This window comes from Equus przewalskii, chromosome 26 (assembly GCF_037783145.1).
Source record: "Equus przewalskii isolate Varuska chromosome 26, EquPr2, whole genome shotgun sequence".
NCBI lineage: Eukaryota > Metazoa > Chordata > Mammalia > Perissodactyla > Equidae > Equus > Equus przewalskii.
In genome coordinates this window covers 783390-802705 of record NC_091856.1, presented here as the reverse complement: position 1 = coordinate 802705, position 19316 = coordinate 783390, and the positions used below count along the sequence as shown (strand labels likewise).

Sequence of the window (19316 nt, the reverse complement as noted above, 5' to 3'; positions counted from 1 at the left end):
CAGATGCAGCTTTTCAACCACACACTGAAATCAAATTTAGAAACACAGAAACTTAGGGACCAAAGGGCAAAAGACTTGCACAAGTCGTATATGAAGCTGTGTGCCAGTTCCAAACTGTTTTTCAACATGCTTTCACTTTTCCCTTGCTTCATAGCACAGTTCCTGGCTTTGGTCTCCGGAAGCAGAGGGTCCCAGACAAGGGATCCCATATCCCACTCCAGTTTTTCTTTCACTCCTACAACAGCCTGGATGAACTTCATTTGTTTGTACCTACTGGGGCTCTCTAGGGTTTTCAAGCCCTTCTCCTACGCTAGATTAAAAGCATCTTGGTCCAACACTATGCCTTCTCTCTCTGATAAGCCAACAGTGCAGACCACAGGGATGGGCACCAAGACTGAGTATGAGAAACTGACAGATGGACAAACTACTGACTGATTTCTGCTAGGCCTCTAGAAGGACAGACTAGAAATACTAACCACAGAACTGACGATGGCAGATTTATGACCTTTGGGATCTCTAAATTTTCCCATTCAGTATCAATAATTTCTCTTTTTAGAGCAGAGACAGTCTGTATCAGTCTGGTCAAAAACTTTGGGGTTGGGGCTGGCCCGGTGGCGCAGGGGTTAAGTGTGCACGTTCCACTTCTCGGTGGCCCGGAGATCGCCAGTTCGGATCCCGGGTGCAGACATGGCACTGCTTAGCAAAAGCCATGCTGTGGTAGGCATCCCATGTATAAAGTAGAGGAAGATGGGCACAGATGTTAGCTCAGGGCCAGTCTTCCTCAGCAAAAAGAGGAGGATTGGCAGCAGATGTTAGCTCAGGGCTAATCTTTCACAAAAACAAAAACAAAAAACAAACAAGCAAACAAAAAAAACTTTGGGGTCATCCTTCTCTTTTTCTCATATCCTATAATCTAATCCATCACCAAGCGCTGTTGGCTCTACCTTTCAAAAACAGAATTTGACCATACCTCACCACTTCCACTACGTCTATTTGGCCCAAGGCATCATCATCTCTCACCTGTACTATTGCAGCTACCTTCTAATTGGTCTCCCTGGGTCTGCACTGAGTCCCCTACAGTATAATCTCAACATGGCAGCCAGAGAGGTCATTTAAAAGCTATCATATCACTTCTCTGGTTTTCCATATCTCATTACAAGTCCTTGTCCCAGCCCATCAGGCCCCTCCACTACTTCTCTGCCTCATGTCTTTTTATTCTCACCTCCTCACTTACACTGTACCAGCCACACTACCTGCCTTGCTGTTCAACTAACAAGTTAGGCCTGCTCCTGTTTTGGGCCTTTCCTCTTGCCATTCCTTCTGCCTGGAAAGCTAATCCCTGAGAGATCTGCTTGGCTTGCCACCTCCTCCAGGTCTCTGCTCAGGTGTCCCCTTCACAGTGAAGATTAAGCCCCTGTGTAAAACAGAAACGATGCTCTGCCCTGTCCACAACATACACACATACGCTGATGCTCCTTAGCTCTCTTCTTGGCTTTATTTTCTCTCATAGCACTTTTCACCATCTAACATACTATACATGCTACTTTTTATCTGTTTTGTGTACTGTTACATGCTCAGGCACTGAAGAACTATGTTGAATGAACGAGTGAATATTTTGTCTTGATTATTTCATCAATTATTTCTGAATTATCTAATCTGTGCATTATTCAGATCCTGATCTCTCCCAGATTACTTAGCTTCTGTGAGCAGCTTTGGGCTAAGAAACACTACCAGAAAGATGAAATTTACAACCAGTATATTTTTTCATTATCTGTGGATTTCAAAGATCCAGGATATCCTGAATCAGCTTGGATTCCAGTATCCAGAGGGAGCCTGAACCTATTAATTTGCTGGAGGCCACTCTCGGAGCCCTTGCTCAGTCTGCTGACCTGCGGTCACCCCTGATGCCGCCCCCAATCTGTCCCTGGCTTTCTCACACTAACCATCAAGTCTTTTTCAATCTCTTCAGAGACATTTGATATTTTATTTTCACGATCCTCCAAAGACAGGCAGACTTCACTGTGCTTCTTGCTCCAGGCCTGGAAGAACGCATTGTCCAGTTCTCGGTAGGCCACCATGAGGGTACGAAGACCTTCGATGGCAAAATCCTGGAAGACATGTGTGTGTGCACTGAGTAGGCTTGGGCTGACCTCACAGGCCCTGTCTGCCTGCAAAATAGGGTTCAATGGTTAGTATGATGGGGCTTGTACCTAGCCTCACCAGAAAGTAACTCTTAAGCTTTCTCAAAATGCCCTAAGGATGGGGCCAGTGTAGCTGGGGGTAAAGTTGGAGAATACTTCTTTGAAATAGAAGGTTCTAGCTTCTACCTGTAGTTAGGTAATTTGCTATGTGACCCCGGGAAAAATCAAACCTTCTAGATTTCTTTCTTATCAAATTGGGATAATAATTCACCTCCTACAGATGATGCCTATAATATGAGGATGAATGGAGTAATAAAGTAAAAAGGAGGAGTTGTTATAAAAAATGATCAAGGGGCTGGCTCAGTGGTGTAGTGGTTAAGTGTGCATGTTTTGCTTCGGTGGTCCAGGGTTCACAGGTTCACACCCCGGGTGTGGACCTATATACTGCTATCAAGCCATGCTGTGGTAGTGTCCCACATACAAATTAGAGGAAGATTGGCATAGACGTTAGCTCAGGGATAATTTTCCTCAGCAAAAAGAGGAAGATTGGCAACAGATATTGGCCCAGGGCCAACCTTCCTCAACAACAACAAATCAAAAGTGTTACTATTTTTTACAAGCATACATTCATTTTATTTTCCTCTCTCCCTGTTCCGTCATCAAGTATCCAATGGGCATCTCAAATAGCACATGTATGTGTGTATTCATCTATAGCTGGTAGGCTCAGTTGATTAACCATGGCCTGCAGTGTTAATGAGGCCACTGCTGAAATGCTCACTGGATGTTAGCATCTTTTGCTCATTGGCCATCGATATATCCTAACTAACCACAGCTAGGTCCCTTGCAGAAGTATACTCCAGGTCATAAGGAGAGCTGATGAGAGTGTCAGTGGCTTAGGGCAGAACTCATATCCAACTGAGGGTGGGTTTGAAGCACATTTTGTGCATTGAGAATTGCACATGAATAACAATTCTACATGATCACTGCTAAAGTGAGCTTCAAAATAATTCACTTTGGCATTATAAGAGCAAAAAGAAACAGAATTTGTCATCTTGATATTTTGCTCTTAGTTCCCTATGGAACTCCTGAGCGTTTGATGTTAGCTGTCACGTGAAATTAACATAAGGCAACATGTATAGGGAATGCCATCTCTTAAACCCCCATACTGCTGGCAGGCAAAGCTATGAAAAAGAAGGCTGAGAGACAATCTCAGAGACTTCTTAATAAGGAAGAAATATGACAGAAACTGATTTTGCACAGGATACTGATAAAGGGACTTGATAAGTTTAACCACACACTGACAGATTCTTCATCCATTCAGCAAATAATATAGCAGCCTGTGTTAACATTATTTCTTATTCCTTACTTGTGTGTTTTTCTCTTCTCTTGTGGCAGGCAGACTAGGGCTTGGGGGGAAATCCTGATGGCGAATTGTTTTTGTACGACCTGTTTGCTGAGCCCTGTCTTGGAGGGCCTGGAGCTGTGCTTCTGCATGAGTGGGTTCACAGGTTTGTCATTAGTGATTAACACATTGTAGTGGAGTCAGGTTCCACTGTGAGTCTCTGTTAAGGTTGGTAGGAGAAAGCAGGCCAAAAGATCTAAAATAGTTTTAGGACCTCCTTTGAAGCTAGTCTGTGGAAATGTTCTCTGACACCCTAATTCATGTGTCTTGGAAGGTTAAAAGATAAGAGAAGTTTTCAGACTAGCCCATAAAAAACACTGTGGCCTCTGGGAACCAGTATAAGACATAAGAGCCATCCTGTATGGGACACTTCACTGACTTGTTTTAAAACTTGAGATATAATGTGCATGCCATAAAATTCACCCTTTTAAAGTGTACAATTCAGTGGTTTTTAAAAAAATTATATTCATAAACCATCACATAAACCAGCCAGCAACCATCACTACTACATAATTCCAGAACATTTTCATCACCCCAAAAGAAACCTGTACCCATTAGCAGTCAGTCCCATTTCCTTTTCCCCTAGGACCCCAGCGACCACTAATCTACTTTCTGTTTCTACAGATTTGCCTATTCTCGACATTTCATATAAATGAAATCATATAATATGCGGTCTTTTGTGACTGGCTTCTTTCACTTAGCATAATGTTTTCAAGGTTCATCCATGTCACGGCATGTGCCTGTACTTCATTCCTTTTCATGGCTGAATAATACTGCATTGTGTGGATATACTACCTTTTATTTATCCATTTATCAGTTAGTTGATGATATTTGAGTTGTTTCCACTTCTTGGCTATTATAAATAATGCTCTATGAACATTCAGGTACAAGTTTTTGTGTTCACATGTGTTTTCATTTCTCTTGGGAATAAACCTAGGAGGGGAATTGCTGGGTCATATGACAACTTTGTGTTTAACTTTTTCAGGAACTGCCAAACTGTTTTCCAAAATGACTGCATCATTTTACATCCCCATCAGCAATGGATGAAGGTTACAATTTCTCTATATCCTTGCTGATGCTTTTTATCGTCTAGTCATCTTTTTGATTTTAGTTATCCTAGTGGTGTGAAGTAATATCTTGAGGTTTTGATTTGCATTTCCCTGATGGCTAATGACACTGAACATCTTTTCATGTGCTTATTGGCCATTTGTTCTCTGACTTCTGGCTATGTGTTAATGTAGGGTTAAGCCAAAATGGCCTAATAAAATAGCGTTTTCTCCAATCTATTTCTTCTTTAAAATATTTTTCTGATCTGCCCCTTCCCCATCTCATCTCCTGTCCTATTCCCCCAAACCCTTTATATATCCAGGTTTAAGAGGAGAAACCCCAGAGGGTGTGGATGTGGTTTTCCTTTCTAGTACCAGCAGACCGGAGCCACTCTCTCTTTCTGGTACATCTCAAATCCTAGGGGGTGAAACTAGGGTAAGAGAAGGTAGGGGGAGATAGCCTTGGGGATTCTAATCTTGTGGATAATAGAGGAGGGTATCAAACAGTCCCCTCAACAGCCCAGGTCTGGCACTCTCTGCTCCAGGCCATAAAAGCAGTCTGTTCCTATCATGGTGAGTGGGGTGGGGTCTCCTGTGTCAGCAGGCCCTATTCTGAAGCAAATTCTAGGTCTGACCATGGGACCTCCTGAGCCAGGAATCATAGAGAGAACTATTCTGATTGTGGTAAGTGCTCTCACAGACACAATCCTTGTCATGCCCCTGGGATCCTGTGCCGTCCAACTCCTTGACATAGAAGTTGGAAATGTGGTCAGTAAGAATCCCACAGAATGAGGTAGTTTTTATTGTTCTATCAATGAAAGAGACACAGACACCAATATATAGCCATACAAAAACACACCGACACAGGGACACATATGTAGACACATATCCAGATACACAGAACCGCCCACAGCTTCCCCCCCCCGCAACCCAAACACTTACATCTAAATGTTCCATGGTCACATCTCCGAGGGATCTACAGGATGGATGAAGCAGCTGACAAACGATGGTGTCTGCACCCTTGCAGAACAACATTACCCGATCTTCAGGTGTCCTCACTAAGGATAAGCAAATTAAGCAAAGTAGCTACAGAGGCCCATTGTTACAAGAACTTGTCTAGGCAACTGAGAGATGTCAGGAAGCTGTTCCCATGACATTTGTTCCTGATATGTTTGGGGGCTAAGCACTCAAAGAGTGGTCACACAGGATAAGTGATACAGTAAGGGCTGGTAAGAGTGAGAGAGGACCTCATGGAACCAGTTCTTCCATGGGTTCAATATCACCTGTGGAAGACTCTGACGCAGAATCACATTTAGCTTCTCAAGTCCAAGTTCCAGACCAAGGCCTACACCTAGTAAGGACCAAGGATGAAGAATGACCTTCCTCTTCAGTCAGAGGCCCAAAGTAATTGAGAGCAAGATAGTATGAATTTTCCCTATATTGTCTGCCCCTATCTTTTACTCCAAGTTCAGGCTTTACATATTTATTCTCTGTTCTTATCTTGGCTTTGAGGATTCTAACAAGCTACTACCCAGGAATACTGAAGAAGGGCCCTAGCATAAGGTAGCAAGCCCCAATATGTGTAAAAGAGAAAATATAAAGGATATGTGAGAGAGAAAGTGGGAATGGCTGTGTGCTTGTCTTGGAGGCATAGTACCTGTGAGAAGGCATGTGGGTAGGAGACAACATTTGTGTGTAGATGAAGAAAAAGTCAACATGTAAACATGTATGAAAGACAAATAACAGAAGAAGACCGACTAGAAGGGGCACTCACCAATAACAGACATCCTCTTGCGCACATTGTCGAAGTCCAAGATAGCCAGCAGTTGGTAGACTTTGGTTTCCCCCATCTCGACTACCGTGATTGTCTCAGATGTGCGAGAACGGAATGCAAAGCCAAAGTTCCTGGCAGCAGTGACCAGGGCACCTTCATCTGGGGACTGAGCCTGGTACACCAGCTCACCTGGTAGGAGAGAAGAGGGCAGCCAGAGGCCACAGAGATGTGCAGCTGAAGTCCACCCAGAAGTCACACTGTCTTCCAAGTGGCTTACATAAAAATGGAGCCCAGGAGGGGACGTCTTTCTTCAAAGCTTCCTCACGAGCCTGGCCCTAAAAGGCCAGGTTACATAGATCAGGTCAGTTTTTTTTTCCCCAATATCTTCAACTCATTTCACAGACCCGAGTTAGTATACAGGGGTACATGGTACACGCATGTATACAAACGAACAAAACATAGGCAGTTACTTTCCAACTTTAGTGGGTAAAGATGGCTCAGGGGGCTTGAAATGCAGGTTCCTGGGCACTACTCAAACTTACGGAATCCAGAATCACAAAACCTGGGAGGAGGGCCTAGGAAATCGAATTTGTAACAACTCTCCAGGGTGAGTCTCATGCAGGTGGTCTTGCATAAAGTGCTCCTGCATAAGACTGGCCACACTTTGCTAAACACTGCTGCCAGAAAGCAAGATGGATTGTTTAGTTAACAATGAAAAAATACATATGCGTGAGTATTGTCACCTTTGAAACTCTCACTCTGGGAAGCTAAATGACTCCCTCTATTGAATCAGTCTTTCAATGTGATATTACTCAAGACATTTCTGGAACTCCTCTTTTTAGAACATCACCACTACCTGAGGTATATTTTGGATTATTTCTCCTCTGAAGGTCAATTTGCTTTTGAAGAAGGGTGACGCATCATCAGAGTCTTATACTTGTGAATAACGTAGGTGGGGGAGTATAATTTTAGGTCAGATATAAGATGTATCTATGGGACAATAAGACTATTTTCTTATGTGTTTCCTACCTTGTCACTCAAGGCAGTAAACAAAGAAAAGTCCAAATATGCTTCAAGTAATGGCAACTTGTTGGAATGTCAGGCCCAGAGAGGCCTGTGGCGGGGTGGGAGCCCTTGGGACCAGGAGACATGAGATTTGGGGTCTTATCTCACCTCTGCCCTTCTTAAAGGATTTTAGGCCAGTCATTTAAGCTCTTTTACCTTCAGTTTCCTTCTATATAAAACTGGCATCATTTTTCTTGTTCTGTTTACCTCAGAGGGCTGTTGTGAAGATTGTAGGAGATAATATAAATGAAAGAAATTTGTAAAACTGTAAAGTAATACACAAATATAAGGTGTTACTAATGGTAGTATTACTTTAAGAGTACAGTGACTTTAAAGGATGTGATTTCTTTGGTTGCCTAAATTGTTTGTTAAGAAAAAAGAGTCTTCTTAATTTATAATCAGTCATTTCTCATTCATTGTTTCTAAAAACGGTCTGGATAAATTCATGGACGACACAGTCATATTTGATTACTAAAGAAACTAGGATATATGGAGATACCTTTGTGGACAGATCTTTGGGATCCCTCTCCCTGGTCTAACACGTGAATCTAACAAGAAAAGTGCATGGATTTTAAGTCAGTAGAATAAAATCCACGCTGCCCTATGAAGCGGCCATGCAGGCCACCTTCAGCCATGTCAAAATGACATTGAACCCCACACCTCATGACTGGAGACGCCAGCTGGACAGATCCACAACAGGAAGGGATAAAGGGGTACCTTGCTCTCACATTTCACAGGTGCATTTCTTAGAGATTGAATGAATAACTAGTGACCCTGGTCCTTGCCTCCCTCCACCTTGCCTCCCTCCACACATAAAGTCAGCATCTCTGAACTTGTTTGATGGATAATGAAGGAATTCTTCTTCTTCTTCTTTTTTTTTTGAGGAAGATTATCCCTGAGCTAACTGCTGCCAATCCTCCTCTTTTCACTGAGGAAGACTGGCCCTGAGCTAACATGCATGCCCATCTTCCTCTAGTTTATATGTGGGACGCCTACCATAGCATGGCTTGTCAAGCGGTGCCATGTCTGCACCCGGGATCCGAACTGGCAAACCCCAGGCCTCCGAAGCAGAATGTGTGCACCAGGGGCCCCGGAATTCTTCTTTACGTTACCTTCAATGTATAATCCAGGGAAAAGCTCAGATGTACTCTACCCCTTTTTAAAAAAATCTAGTTGTAGGGTCAGACCGATGGCACAGCGGTTATGTTCGCACGTTCTGCTTTGGCGGCCCGGGCGGCCCATGTATAAAGTAGAGGAAGATGGGCACGATGTTAGCTCTAGTTGTAAGCTTTTTCTTTTCCTCTTCCCTGCATGTACACCAGTCTGTGAGAGATCCAAGCTGCACTTAAACTCCACCCCCCGGAGCCGTTCCAGGAGAGCGCTCTGCTGAAATGTGTTCTCAGGGTTCAAACTCCTCATGCTGATTACTGAATAACCTCCTTCACTAGCATCACCCAGACTCTTTATTTCAGTCAACACCTTTAAATTGTGAAACAAAAAGATGATTCAACTCATCATTCAAGAAGTCTTGTCAGAGATAATAGGGCTGATCTTGGGGACAATTCAGATGAATTCTGTGACAGAACATCACAGAGTCTCAAAAGCAAAAGCTCCCTAGACAGCATCAAGTTTGACCCCTAGCCAATTAGTGACTCTCCTTTAAGACCAACAGGTTGTTTTCTTCTTGAATAGTTTCAGTGACTAAGGAGCTCACTACTTATTTTGATTATCCATTCCATTGCTGGACAACGCTCCCTATTAGAAAGTTCTTTCTTAGATTAAGGCACTACAAATTACACCAAACCACCCCCACCTCCAAGCAGCCCAGACTCTATGAGATAGGCTCAGTCCACAAGGCCTCAGGCCCCTCCTCACCTTCCACTTTCTCTTCTGACATCACAGTATGACACAATGAGAGCGAGAGGAAAAACAAGTGCACCCGGCCATCTCCCCTTTTCACTGCTTCCACCAAAGTCTTGTCATAAAATGAAAACTTAGGATCAGCCAGTTTGTTGTAGGAAAAGTCGACCTTTTCTGTTTTCTGGAATACATAAGCCAGCACAAACTTCTCAGCAGCAGCTTAACACATTATAGAAGGTCAATTTGGGGGCAATTTCTGGAATGTGATGAGAACTCATAGGAGGATAGGAAGAGAAAAGCAAGATAAATGGAGGAGACCGTGTGGTGGTTTCTAAGGCCTTTGTAGCTCTGACCTGGACCATCCATTCACTCGGGCTGGAAAAGACCATCCCACAGGAGACAAGCTCAGCACTGCTGGGTAGACCCTTCTTGCCCCCTTTCTACCCCAGCTATCCTGAATGATCAGTGGTCATCTTCTGGCTCTACTCTTCCAAGTCCCAAATCCGTGATAATCAAACCTAAGGATTTGAGGGGATAACTGTTCCCTCTAGTAAATAGCATCTGGAAAAGCCCTGTCTCTGCCTGTCCTCTGCCTGATTGGGGAGCTGGGAAGGGAACTGAGTCCTAGGTCCAGTGGTATCACTGTGTTGCACTATTCCTATTTAACCCCACAAGAGGGCTAGAGAGGAATATTCCAAGATCGAGGCAAGGCTGTAGAATAAAGCTTCAGTCCATGTTGTTCACAGACGTAAATTTGAGCCATTTTACTTGACCTGTCAGCATACCTGATTCCTTCTTGCCTCTAACCCTCATAGTCACTGACCTTGCCTCAATATTTGGACCTAATATTCACTACCATTTTCCCAGCTATGAGCTCGGCTCCTTTACATATTGACTCTCATTCTTCATTTCAGCTAGGCTGCTGGTAGCTACCTTGAGTAAACATTTTTTATGGCTCGGTTTGGCCCTGAGACTCTCTCATCCCCACTCTGGAGTCAACGTCATTAACGGATTTCCCTAGCCCATACCAGAACTCTCAAGGATATTTTTCCAGCTCTTTGTAGTTGTGGTGCTACCTGGACTGGGCCCCAATATGTCAAGTACAGACACTTGAGTGCTTGGTGCTATGTTGGAGAAAGGGAAGTTTGTAGTGAGCTACAGTGGCTCTTTCCTACATCCCATCTAGAGGGAGTTTTGTCATGGTAGTGAGGAAGTATGGTTAGGGCCAGAGCCAAGCCCAAGACCTGGCAACCACAGAGCTGTGAGCTCTGGGAAGTTTGTGGGTTCAGTAATTTAAGATAACTCATTAATTAGATAGCATGCCCTGATTAATTAGATAGCAGGCTTTTCTAAAATTGGGCCCTTGCACTGTCACATTCTTTGAAACTGGAAGCTGGTGAGTGGTGAGAGATAAGTTGGAGAGGTAGATATGAAGCAGATCCTACATTACCATCTTTTTTTTTTTTTTGCTGAGGAAGATTCACCCTGAGCTAACATCTGTTGCCAATCTTCCTCTACTTTGTATGTGAGCTGCCATCAGAGCATGGCCACTGATAGATAAGTAGTGTAGGTCCGTGCCTGGGAACCGAACCTGGGCCACCAAAGTAGAATGCGTCAAACTTAACCACTAGGCCACCAGGGCTAGCCCTACATTACCATCTTACATGCAACAGGAAGTCATAGCAACTTTCTGCTGGAAGTGACAGAATCAAATTTGTGTCAGAGAAAGTCCTCTGGTAGCAGCATGGAGAATATACTGGAAACTAGCAAGATGAGAAGCAAGGAGACCAGTTAGGAGGCCATTCCGTAAACCACAAGAGAAATGAAGTAGTGACAATAAATATTAAATTAAGGGGATGGTTTGAAAACGCAGGGAGCTAGAATTGATATGACATGGCTATGAGGAGTGAAATAGGGAAAGAGTCAAGAGTGATTTTATGTTTCCTAATTGGCCCTAGACAGATGTTACGACTGTTCATTGACATAGGATACCCAGCAGGAGCAGGGTTTTTTATTTTATTTATTTATTTATTTTTTTCCTTTTTCTCCCCAAAGCCCCACGGTACATAGTTGTGTACTTTTAGTTGTGGGTCCTTCCAGTTGTGGCATGTGGGGTGCTGCCTCAACGTGGCCTGATGAGCGGTGCCATGTCCTCCCAGGATTTGAACTGGCAAAACCCTGGGCCGCCGAAGCGGAGTGCGTGAACTTAACCACTCGGCCACGGGGCTGGCCCCAGGAGGAGGTTTTCGATAGACTGAATTGGAGACACCTGAAGGATATACAAGTGGTAATGAAAGCAAGCATATATAGTTTTGAAGCTCAGATAAGAGATCTGAGCTAGTTTCTAATCTCTCTTTCCAGACAAGTAATGTTTGAGAACATTCGACCTGGCTGGGTACAGGACTGAGGCAGAGCTGGCTTGGAGCTGCAGTACAGCACGGTCTGAGAGGCAGCATTCATGGATAACTCTGAAATTGAAAGCCAAACAACCAGTTAAACAAGGTTGAAAGGCAAATCCAGGTACTAGACAAAAGGATGGAAACTGGGGATATCAGATGTGAAGAAGTGGATTCAGAATGGAGGATAAAGGTGGCAAGTGAGGAAACTCTGAGATCCTGTGAGATAGCCATAGACGGTTTTTTAGGATATCTTCAGCTTCGGCCATATGTTGCGGGGAGCTATCAAGGGTTCCTTGGACACGTGGATTTGGAGACCACCAATAAGTAGGTGGTAGTTAAAGCCATGTAAATACACGAGATTATCCAGGAGACTATACAGATGGAGAAGAGGTACAATAATAGAGCTTGGAGAACCTATAGCCAAAGAGATGAAAAAAAGCAATCAGACAGGAAGAAAAAACAAGAAGAGAGTTATTTAACAGAAGCCAACAGACAAGAGAGTTTTAAGAAAAAGTGGAGTTTAATTGTTTTAAGTGTAAAATCTGAAGAGAAACTGGGTAACAACTTCTTGACCTAACAACAGGGTAGTCATTAGTGACCTTGGCTATGAGAGATTGAGGGGCACGACAGGACAGAGTCTGACTCACCGAGTGGGCTGAAGCATGAAGGGATGGTGAGGAGTGAGGGGCTGCTCTAAGTGCCTGTTTACTTACATGGCTCCTCCTCTAGTCTGCCAGCTCTTTGAAGGCAGGGAACAAGTCTCTTTTGTTTTCCTTGAATCTTTAGCACTTACTTAGAGTCTGACATCTGGTTGATACTCAATAAATATTTTAGACTGACTGGTGGAGACAGATAATGGCTAGAAGGTAATGCAGGATGAAGGAAAGTTTCCAAATGCTTTTAAAAAATATGAATAAAAATAAAATACAAAAATTTAGCAGCAGTTAACCCTGGCTAAGGGTTATTTTAACCCATTTCTTTTAAATTAATACTCTATTTTTTAGAGCAGTCTTAGGTTTGCAGAAAAATTGAGCAGAAACTACAGAGAATTCCTGTATACTCCCTCTCTCCTTTCCACTCCCGTTTCCCCTATTAACATCCTACATTAGTGGGGTACATTTATTATAATCAATGAACCAACACTGCTACATTATTATTAACTAAAGTCCATCGTTGACATTAGGGTTCACTCTGTGTTGTACGGTTCTATGAGTTTTGACAATTGTATAATGTAATGAATCCACCATGACAGTATCACACAGCATAGATTCACTGCCCTAAAAATATCCTATGAGCCACTGCTTCATCCTTCTTTCCACCCCTCCCCAAACCCCTGGCAAACACTAACCTTTTTCCGTCATCATAGTTTTGCCTTTTCCAGAATGCCATAGTTGGAATCATACAGAATGAAGCCTTTTCAGTTTGGCTTCTTTCACTTTGCAATATGCACTGAAAGTTCTTCCTTTTTGTGTGTGTATGGCTTGATAGCTCATTTCATTTTATTGCTGAATATTATTCCATTGTATGAATATATTAAGTCTTTTTTAAAGAAAGGGAAGACTTGAGATGAGGGGAAAGAATCATATAAGCAGATTAAGTTTCAGATATTAAGAAGAGAGAATAGAGATTGACTGAGGTTCCTGAAGAAGTAGGAAGGGATAGAATCTACAACATATAAGAGATTGGTACTGAAAGAAGAAGTGATACCTTTTTTGAGACCAAAGAAAAGGAGGTAAAGGTGGGTTCTGATCTATGTATAGAAAAGGATATTTAGCTGAGAGTTTGGGTTTTTCTCAGTAAAGTAGAAGGCGACATCATCTGTCGCACATTGGGGAGAGGGGTATGTGGTAGAAGGCCTGAGAGTGGTGAATTTTGGAATAGCTAATATGAAGAATTAAGTATGAAGCTGATCACAAGTAGGTAAGAAATTATCCAAGGGGCACTGGAAGCCCAGAAGAGGTTGGAGTCGCTGAATTTTTAATGCTTTTGTGATCTCCAAAAAGTGCTTAGCACTCTGAGATTAGAAATAGAGAAGGATAGATGGTTTGGTTAATACAAGGTTAAGATTTGTTAGATGAGCAGAGAAAAAAGAAGATTAGTAAAGCACTGAGGATGTTTATGATCTTGGGTACAGATGGGGGCAAGATAGGAAAGGAAGTAAAGTCATAAGGGATTGAGAGATGGGAGAAAAAGGAGAGCTGAGGGTTTGCAAACCTTCCTAGGAAAGCAGGCATACTGTGAGTCAAGTACCTAGAGAGATGGAGGAATAAGGTTTGTGATAAGAGATCATGACAAAGGAGTTTACAATTTCATAGTAGTACAATTCTGAATGGTGACATGGCAATGGGTGATATAGATTTTTTGAGTCCAAGAGGTCACATATTCTTTCAGCATTTGAAAGCAACTATGGTGATAGATCATCCATAAAGAAGCAAATACTACCCAAGATGCTTGCAGGGATTGGGTACAGAGAGAAAATGAGCTAAGTTTCAAAGTCCTCAATGAATGAGGTGGAGAAGACAAAAGATTCATAGACGTCAATGACAAGAAGAGTTAAAGAGAAGTATAGCCAGAAGTCATGAGCATCACAAGAAGAAAGATTATACAAGGGAGAAAAAGCAATGGTTTAAAAGTGGCAAAGGATAACGAGGACAATAACTTTGGGCTTTTGGTATGTGGAGTATGAGAGAGAGAGGAAAAGGGATGTTCTCAGGGAAAGTCATGTTTCAATCAAGGCAGGGAGAAGAATATTTATGAAGAGATGAGGCTATAGGTAAATTTGTTTATAAGAGACAAAGAGATAGACATCAGCATCATGGTGGAGTGAGCTCTTTGCTTGGACTCTCACCTCTAATATACAACCAAAAGGACATTCATACACCAACAGAGGACATATACACATCACAAAAGAAGTCTGAGAGACCCATGCAGCCATACGCCTGAAGCTGGTGGTGGGGCTGGATCCCCTGGAGGAAGTGGAAGCTGATCCGCAGGAGCTCCATGGAGAGAGATGGGCCACAGCAGGAGGAAATGCACAGGTGAAAAGGGCAGCTGTCCCCGCCCAGTACCCCAGCCCCAGAATCGTCCAGAGCATGGTGTGGTGAGCATGGTAGTGGTGGCAGGGAAAGTGCGCAGGTGAAGAAAGGTGCCCCATCCCCACTTGGTATCCCAGCCCCAGAATGTTCCAGAGCACAGTGAGGAGAGCGTGGTAGTGGCGGTGGGAAAAGTGTGTAGTGGCGGCGGGAAAAGTGTGCAGTGGAAGGATGTGCCCTGTCCCTGCCCCGCACTCCACCCACAGGATCGCCCGGAGCAAGGAGCAGAGAGCTTGGCGGTGGCTGGAAAAGTGCAGAGCCCCAGAATCGTCCAGAGTATGGCACAGAGAGTGTGGCAGTGAAGGAGGGGAAAGTGCGCAGTTGAGTAGAAGTGCCCCGCCCCTGCCCGGCACTCCAGCTCCATTATCACCCGGGGCATGGAGCAGTGAGCTGCTGGGGAAAAGGAATGTACACAGTCCTGCAGTCACCCCAAGCTCCACACAGAGAGACAAGCAGGGGCTGGGGGAAGTGCCAGTGAAAGAGAGTACCCTTCCCCTGGCCCAGATCTGCCATCAATCAGTTGCTCAGAGAGAAAAACAGTCAATGGCTGGAGCTGGGGAGCCCCTGCTCAGGCCAGGCCCAGAATACACAGTGCCTGATCCCCACCAAGTGGCAGTACGTGGCAGCTGTGACCAGATAAGAGCACCATGAGGAAGCAAAAATCCACTCCATCAAGCAGTATGAGTAGGTATAGTAAATCTCCAGACTAGAAGGAAAGTGACAAGTCCCTAGAAACCAACCCCGAAGGCACAGAAATCCATAACCTAGATGACAAAGAATTCAAAACAGCTATCATAAAAAAACTCAATGAGTTACAAGAAAAGACAGAAAGACAAATTAATGAATTAGGGAATGTGCTCACAAAGAAGACTGAAACAATAAGGAAGAACCAATCAGAACTGTTGGAGATGAAAACCACGATGGATGAAATAAAGAAAAATCTGGATTCCCTAAACAAAAGAGCTGAAAATATGGAGGACAGAATCAGCCAGTTAGAGGATAGTACTATAGAAATGCTTCAGAGGGAAGAGAAGAGAGAACTAAGACTAAAAAGAAATGAAGCAGCTCTCAGAGAAATAACTGACTCAATCAGGAAATGCAACAAGATTATAGGTATTCCAGAGGGCGAAGAGAAGGAGAATGCAGCAGAAAGCTTGTTCAAAGAAATAATAGCTGAGAACCTCCTAAACCTGGGGAGGGAGCTGGAAATCCATGTGAAAGAGGCCTCGAGATCTCCTACCTTTGTCAATGTAAAAAGACCCACCCCAAGGCATATAGGAGTGAAACTGGTAAAAGTCAAGGACAAAGAAAATATACTAAGGGCAGCAAGGCAGAAGAAAATAACTTACAAAGGAACTCCTATCAGGCTTTCAGTAGATTTCTCAGCAGAAACCTTACAGGCTAGGAGAGACTGGAATGATATATTCAAAACCCTGAAAGACAAAAACTATCAGCCAAGAATGTTCTATCCAGTGAAAACCTCCTTCAGATAAAACAATAGCTAAGGGAGTTAATTGCCCCCTACAAGAAATCCTCAAGAAGGCCCTCATACCTGAAAAAAAAAAAAATAGCAAAGGGGCTACAAAGCCCTGAGCAAGGAGATGAATAGGTAGGCAATAATTAGAAAACGGCAGCTCTCTATCAGATCAGGTTAGTAAACACTTAATTTTAACATCAAGGATAAAAAAAAGGAAGACACCAAAACAAAAATGACCTCATCATTTTAACCACAAACTCACAACACAAGATGGAAAAAGATATGACAAAAATAACTTAGAAGGGGAAGAGGAATGGGATGGAATCAGTATACTCTAAGGAAATAAGCAGTTATCAGAAGATGGACTATCTCAACTATTAGATTTTCTATATGAACCTAAGGATAACCACTAAACAATTAGAACAGAGACATTTATGATAAACAAGGAGAAAACAAAGAAAACCTACAAACTACCTAATCAAACTGGTACTCCGAAATACATGGGAAGAGAAACAAAGGAGATGCAAAAGAACCAGGAAACATGTGATAAGATGGCAATATTAAGCCCTCATATATCAATAATCACTCTAAATGTAAATGGATTGAATTCTCCAATCAAAAGACACACAGTGGTGAGATGGATTAAAGAACAAGACCCAACAATATGCTGCCAGGAAACACATCTCAGTTCTAGAGACAAACACAGGCTCAGAGTGAAGGGATGGAAGATGATACTCCAAGCTAATGGCAAACAAAAGAAAGCAGGTGTTGCCATACTTATATCAGACAAAGTAGACTTCAAGATAAAACTGGTAAAGAAAGACAAAGAGGGGCAGTATATAACGATAAAAGGGACTTTCCACGAAGAAGACAGAACACTTATAAACATGTATGCACCCAACAGAGGAGCACCAAAGCACATAAAGCAACTATTAACAAACCTAAAAGGAGATATCAGTGACAACATAGTAATAGTAGGGGACCTCAACAACCCACTTACATCAATGGATAGATCATCCAGACAAAAAGTCAACCAGGAGATAGTGGACTTAAATGAAAAACTAGACCAGATGAACTTAATAGATATATAGAGAGCACTCCACCCCAAAACAGCAGAATATACATTCTTCTCAAGCTCACATGGAACATTCTCAAGCACAGACCATATATTGGGAAACAAGGCAGGCCTTGATACATTTAAGAAGACTGAAATTATCTACTATCTTTTCTGACTATAATGCTGTGAAACTAGAAATCAACTACAAGAAAAAAGCTGGAAAAGGAACAAAAATGTGGAGATTAAACAACATGCTACTGAACAACCAATGGGTCGTTGAAGAAATAAAGGGAGAAATAAAAAAATATTTGGAGACAAACAAGAATGAAAACACACCATACCAACTCTTATGGGATGCAGCACAAGTGGTCCTAAGAGGGAAGTTTATAGCAATGCAGGCCCACATTAACAAACAATAAAAAGCTCAAATAAACAACCATAAACTACACCTAACAGAATTAGATAACAAATAAAGCCTAAACTCAGAAGAATGAGGGAAATAATAAAAATTGGGGCAGAAATAAATGAAACTGGAACAAAAAAGACTGTAAAAAAGATCAATGAAACAAGGAGCTGGTTCTTTGAGAGGATAAACAAACCCCTAGCCACACTCACTAAGAAAAAAAGAGACAAGCCTCAAATAAATAAAATTAGAAATGAAAGAGGAAAAATTACAATGGATACCATAGAAATACAAAAGATTATAAGAGAATATTATGAAAAACCACATGCCAACAAACTAGACAATCTAGAAGAAATGGATAAATTCTTAGACTTGTACAACCTCCCAAAACTGAATCAAGAAGAAATAGAGAATCTGAATAGACCAATCATAAGCAAAGAGATTGAAACAGTAACCAAAAACCTCCCCCAAAATAAAAGTCCAGGACCAGATGGCTTCTCTGGAGAATTCTACCAAACATTCAAAGACAACTGATTACCTATTCTTCTCAAACTATTCCAAAAAATTGAGGAAGACAGAAATATTCTTAACACATTCTACAAGGCCAATACAACCCTGATCCCAAAGCCAGACAAGGACAACACAGAAGGAAAATTACAGGCCAATATCACTGATGAACATAGATGCAAAAATCCTCAACAAAATATTGGCAAACTGAATACAGCAATATGTTAAAAAGATCATACACCATGATCAAGTGGGATTCATACAAGGGACACAGGGATAGGTCAACATCCACAAATTATCAAGGTGATAAACCATATTAACAAAAGGAGGAACAAAAACCATATGATCATCTCCAAAGATGTAGAGAAAGCACTTGACAATATCCAACATCCATTCACGATAAAAACTCTCAATAAAATGGGTATAGAAGGAAAATATGTCAACACAATAAAGGCCATAAGACAAATCCACAGCCAACATCATACTCAAGGGGAAAAACTGAAAGCCATCCTGCTGAGAACAGGAACAAGACAAGGGTGCCCACTGTCACCACTCTTATTCAACATAGTACTAGAGGTTTTGGCCAGAGCAATTAGGCAGGAAAAAGAAATAAAAGGAATCCAAATAGGCACTGAAGAAGTGAAACTCTTGCTGTTTGCAGATGACATGATTTTTTCCCTCTTTTCTCCTGTTTTTTTTTTTTTTTTTTTTTTACTTTTTATTAAGATTATGATAGTTTACAACCTTGTGAAATTTCAGTTGTACATTATTGTTAGTCATGTTGTAGGTGCACCATTTCACCCTTTCTGCCCTCCCCTCACCCCCCATTTCCCCTGGTAACCACCAATCAATTCTCTTTGTCTCTATGTTTAACTTCCACCTATGAGTGGAGTCATACAGAGTTCGTCTTTCTCTGTCAGGCTTATTTCACTTAACATAATACCTTCAAGGTCCATCCATGTTGTTGTGAATGGGACGATTTTGTCTTTTTTTATGGCTGAGTAGTATTCCATTGTATATATATACCATATCTTCTTTATCCAATTATCAGTTGATGGGCATTTAGGTTGCTTCCACATCTTGGCTATTGTAA

General features: G+C 42.3%; 1 protein-coding gene across 38 annotated transcripts in view; it reads right to left on the bottom strand.

The window, feature by feature from the left end:
- Positions 1-19316, bottom strand: part of LOC103560311 (phospholipid-transporting ATPase FetA) — a 129292-nt gene that overhangs the window by 9885 nt on the left and 100091 nt on the right. For 21 of the 38 annotated variants that reach the window (XM_070595631.1, XM_070595612.1, XM_070595619.1 and 18 more), the window contains 4 exons: positions 9304-9469; positions 6364-6552; positions 5532-5647; positions 1944-2168 (listed from right to left, as the gene is read on the bottom strand). In XM_070595631.1, the coding sequence (XP_070451732.1) occupies positions 1944-2168; positions 5532-5647; positions 6364-6552; positions 9304-9469 (696 nt within the window). The remainder of the gene's footprint in view (positions 1-1943; positions 2169-5531; positions 5648-6363; positions 6553-9303; positions 9470-19316) is intronic. The other 17 variants (XM_070595637.1, XM_070595642.1, XM_070595616.1 and 14 more) reach the window with 1 other exon arrangement.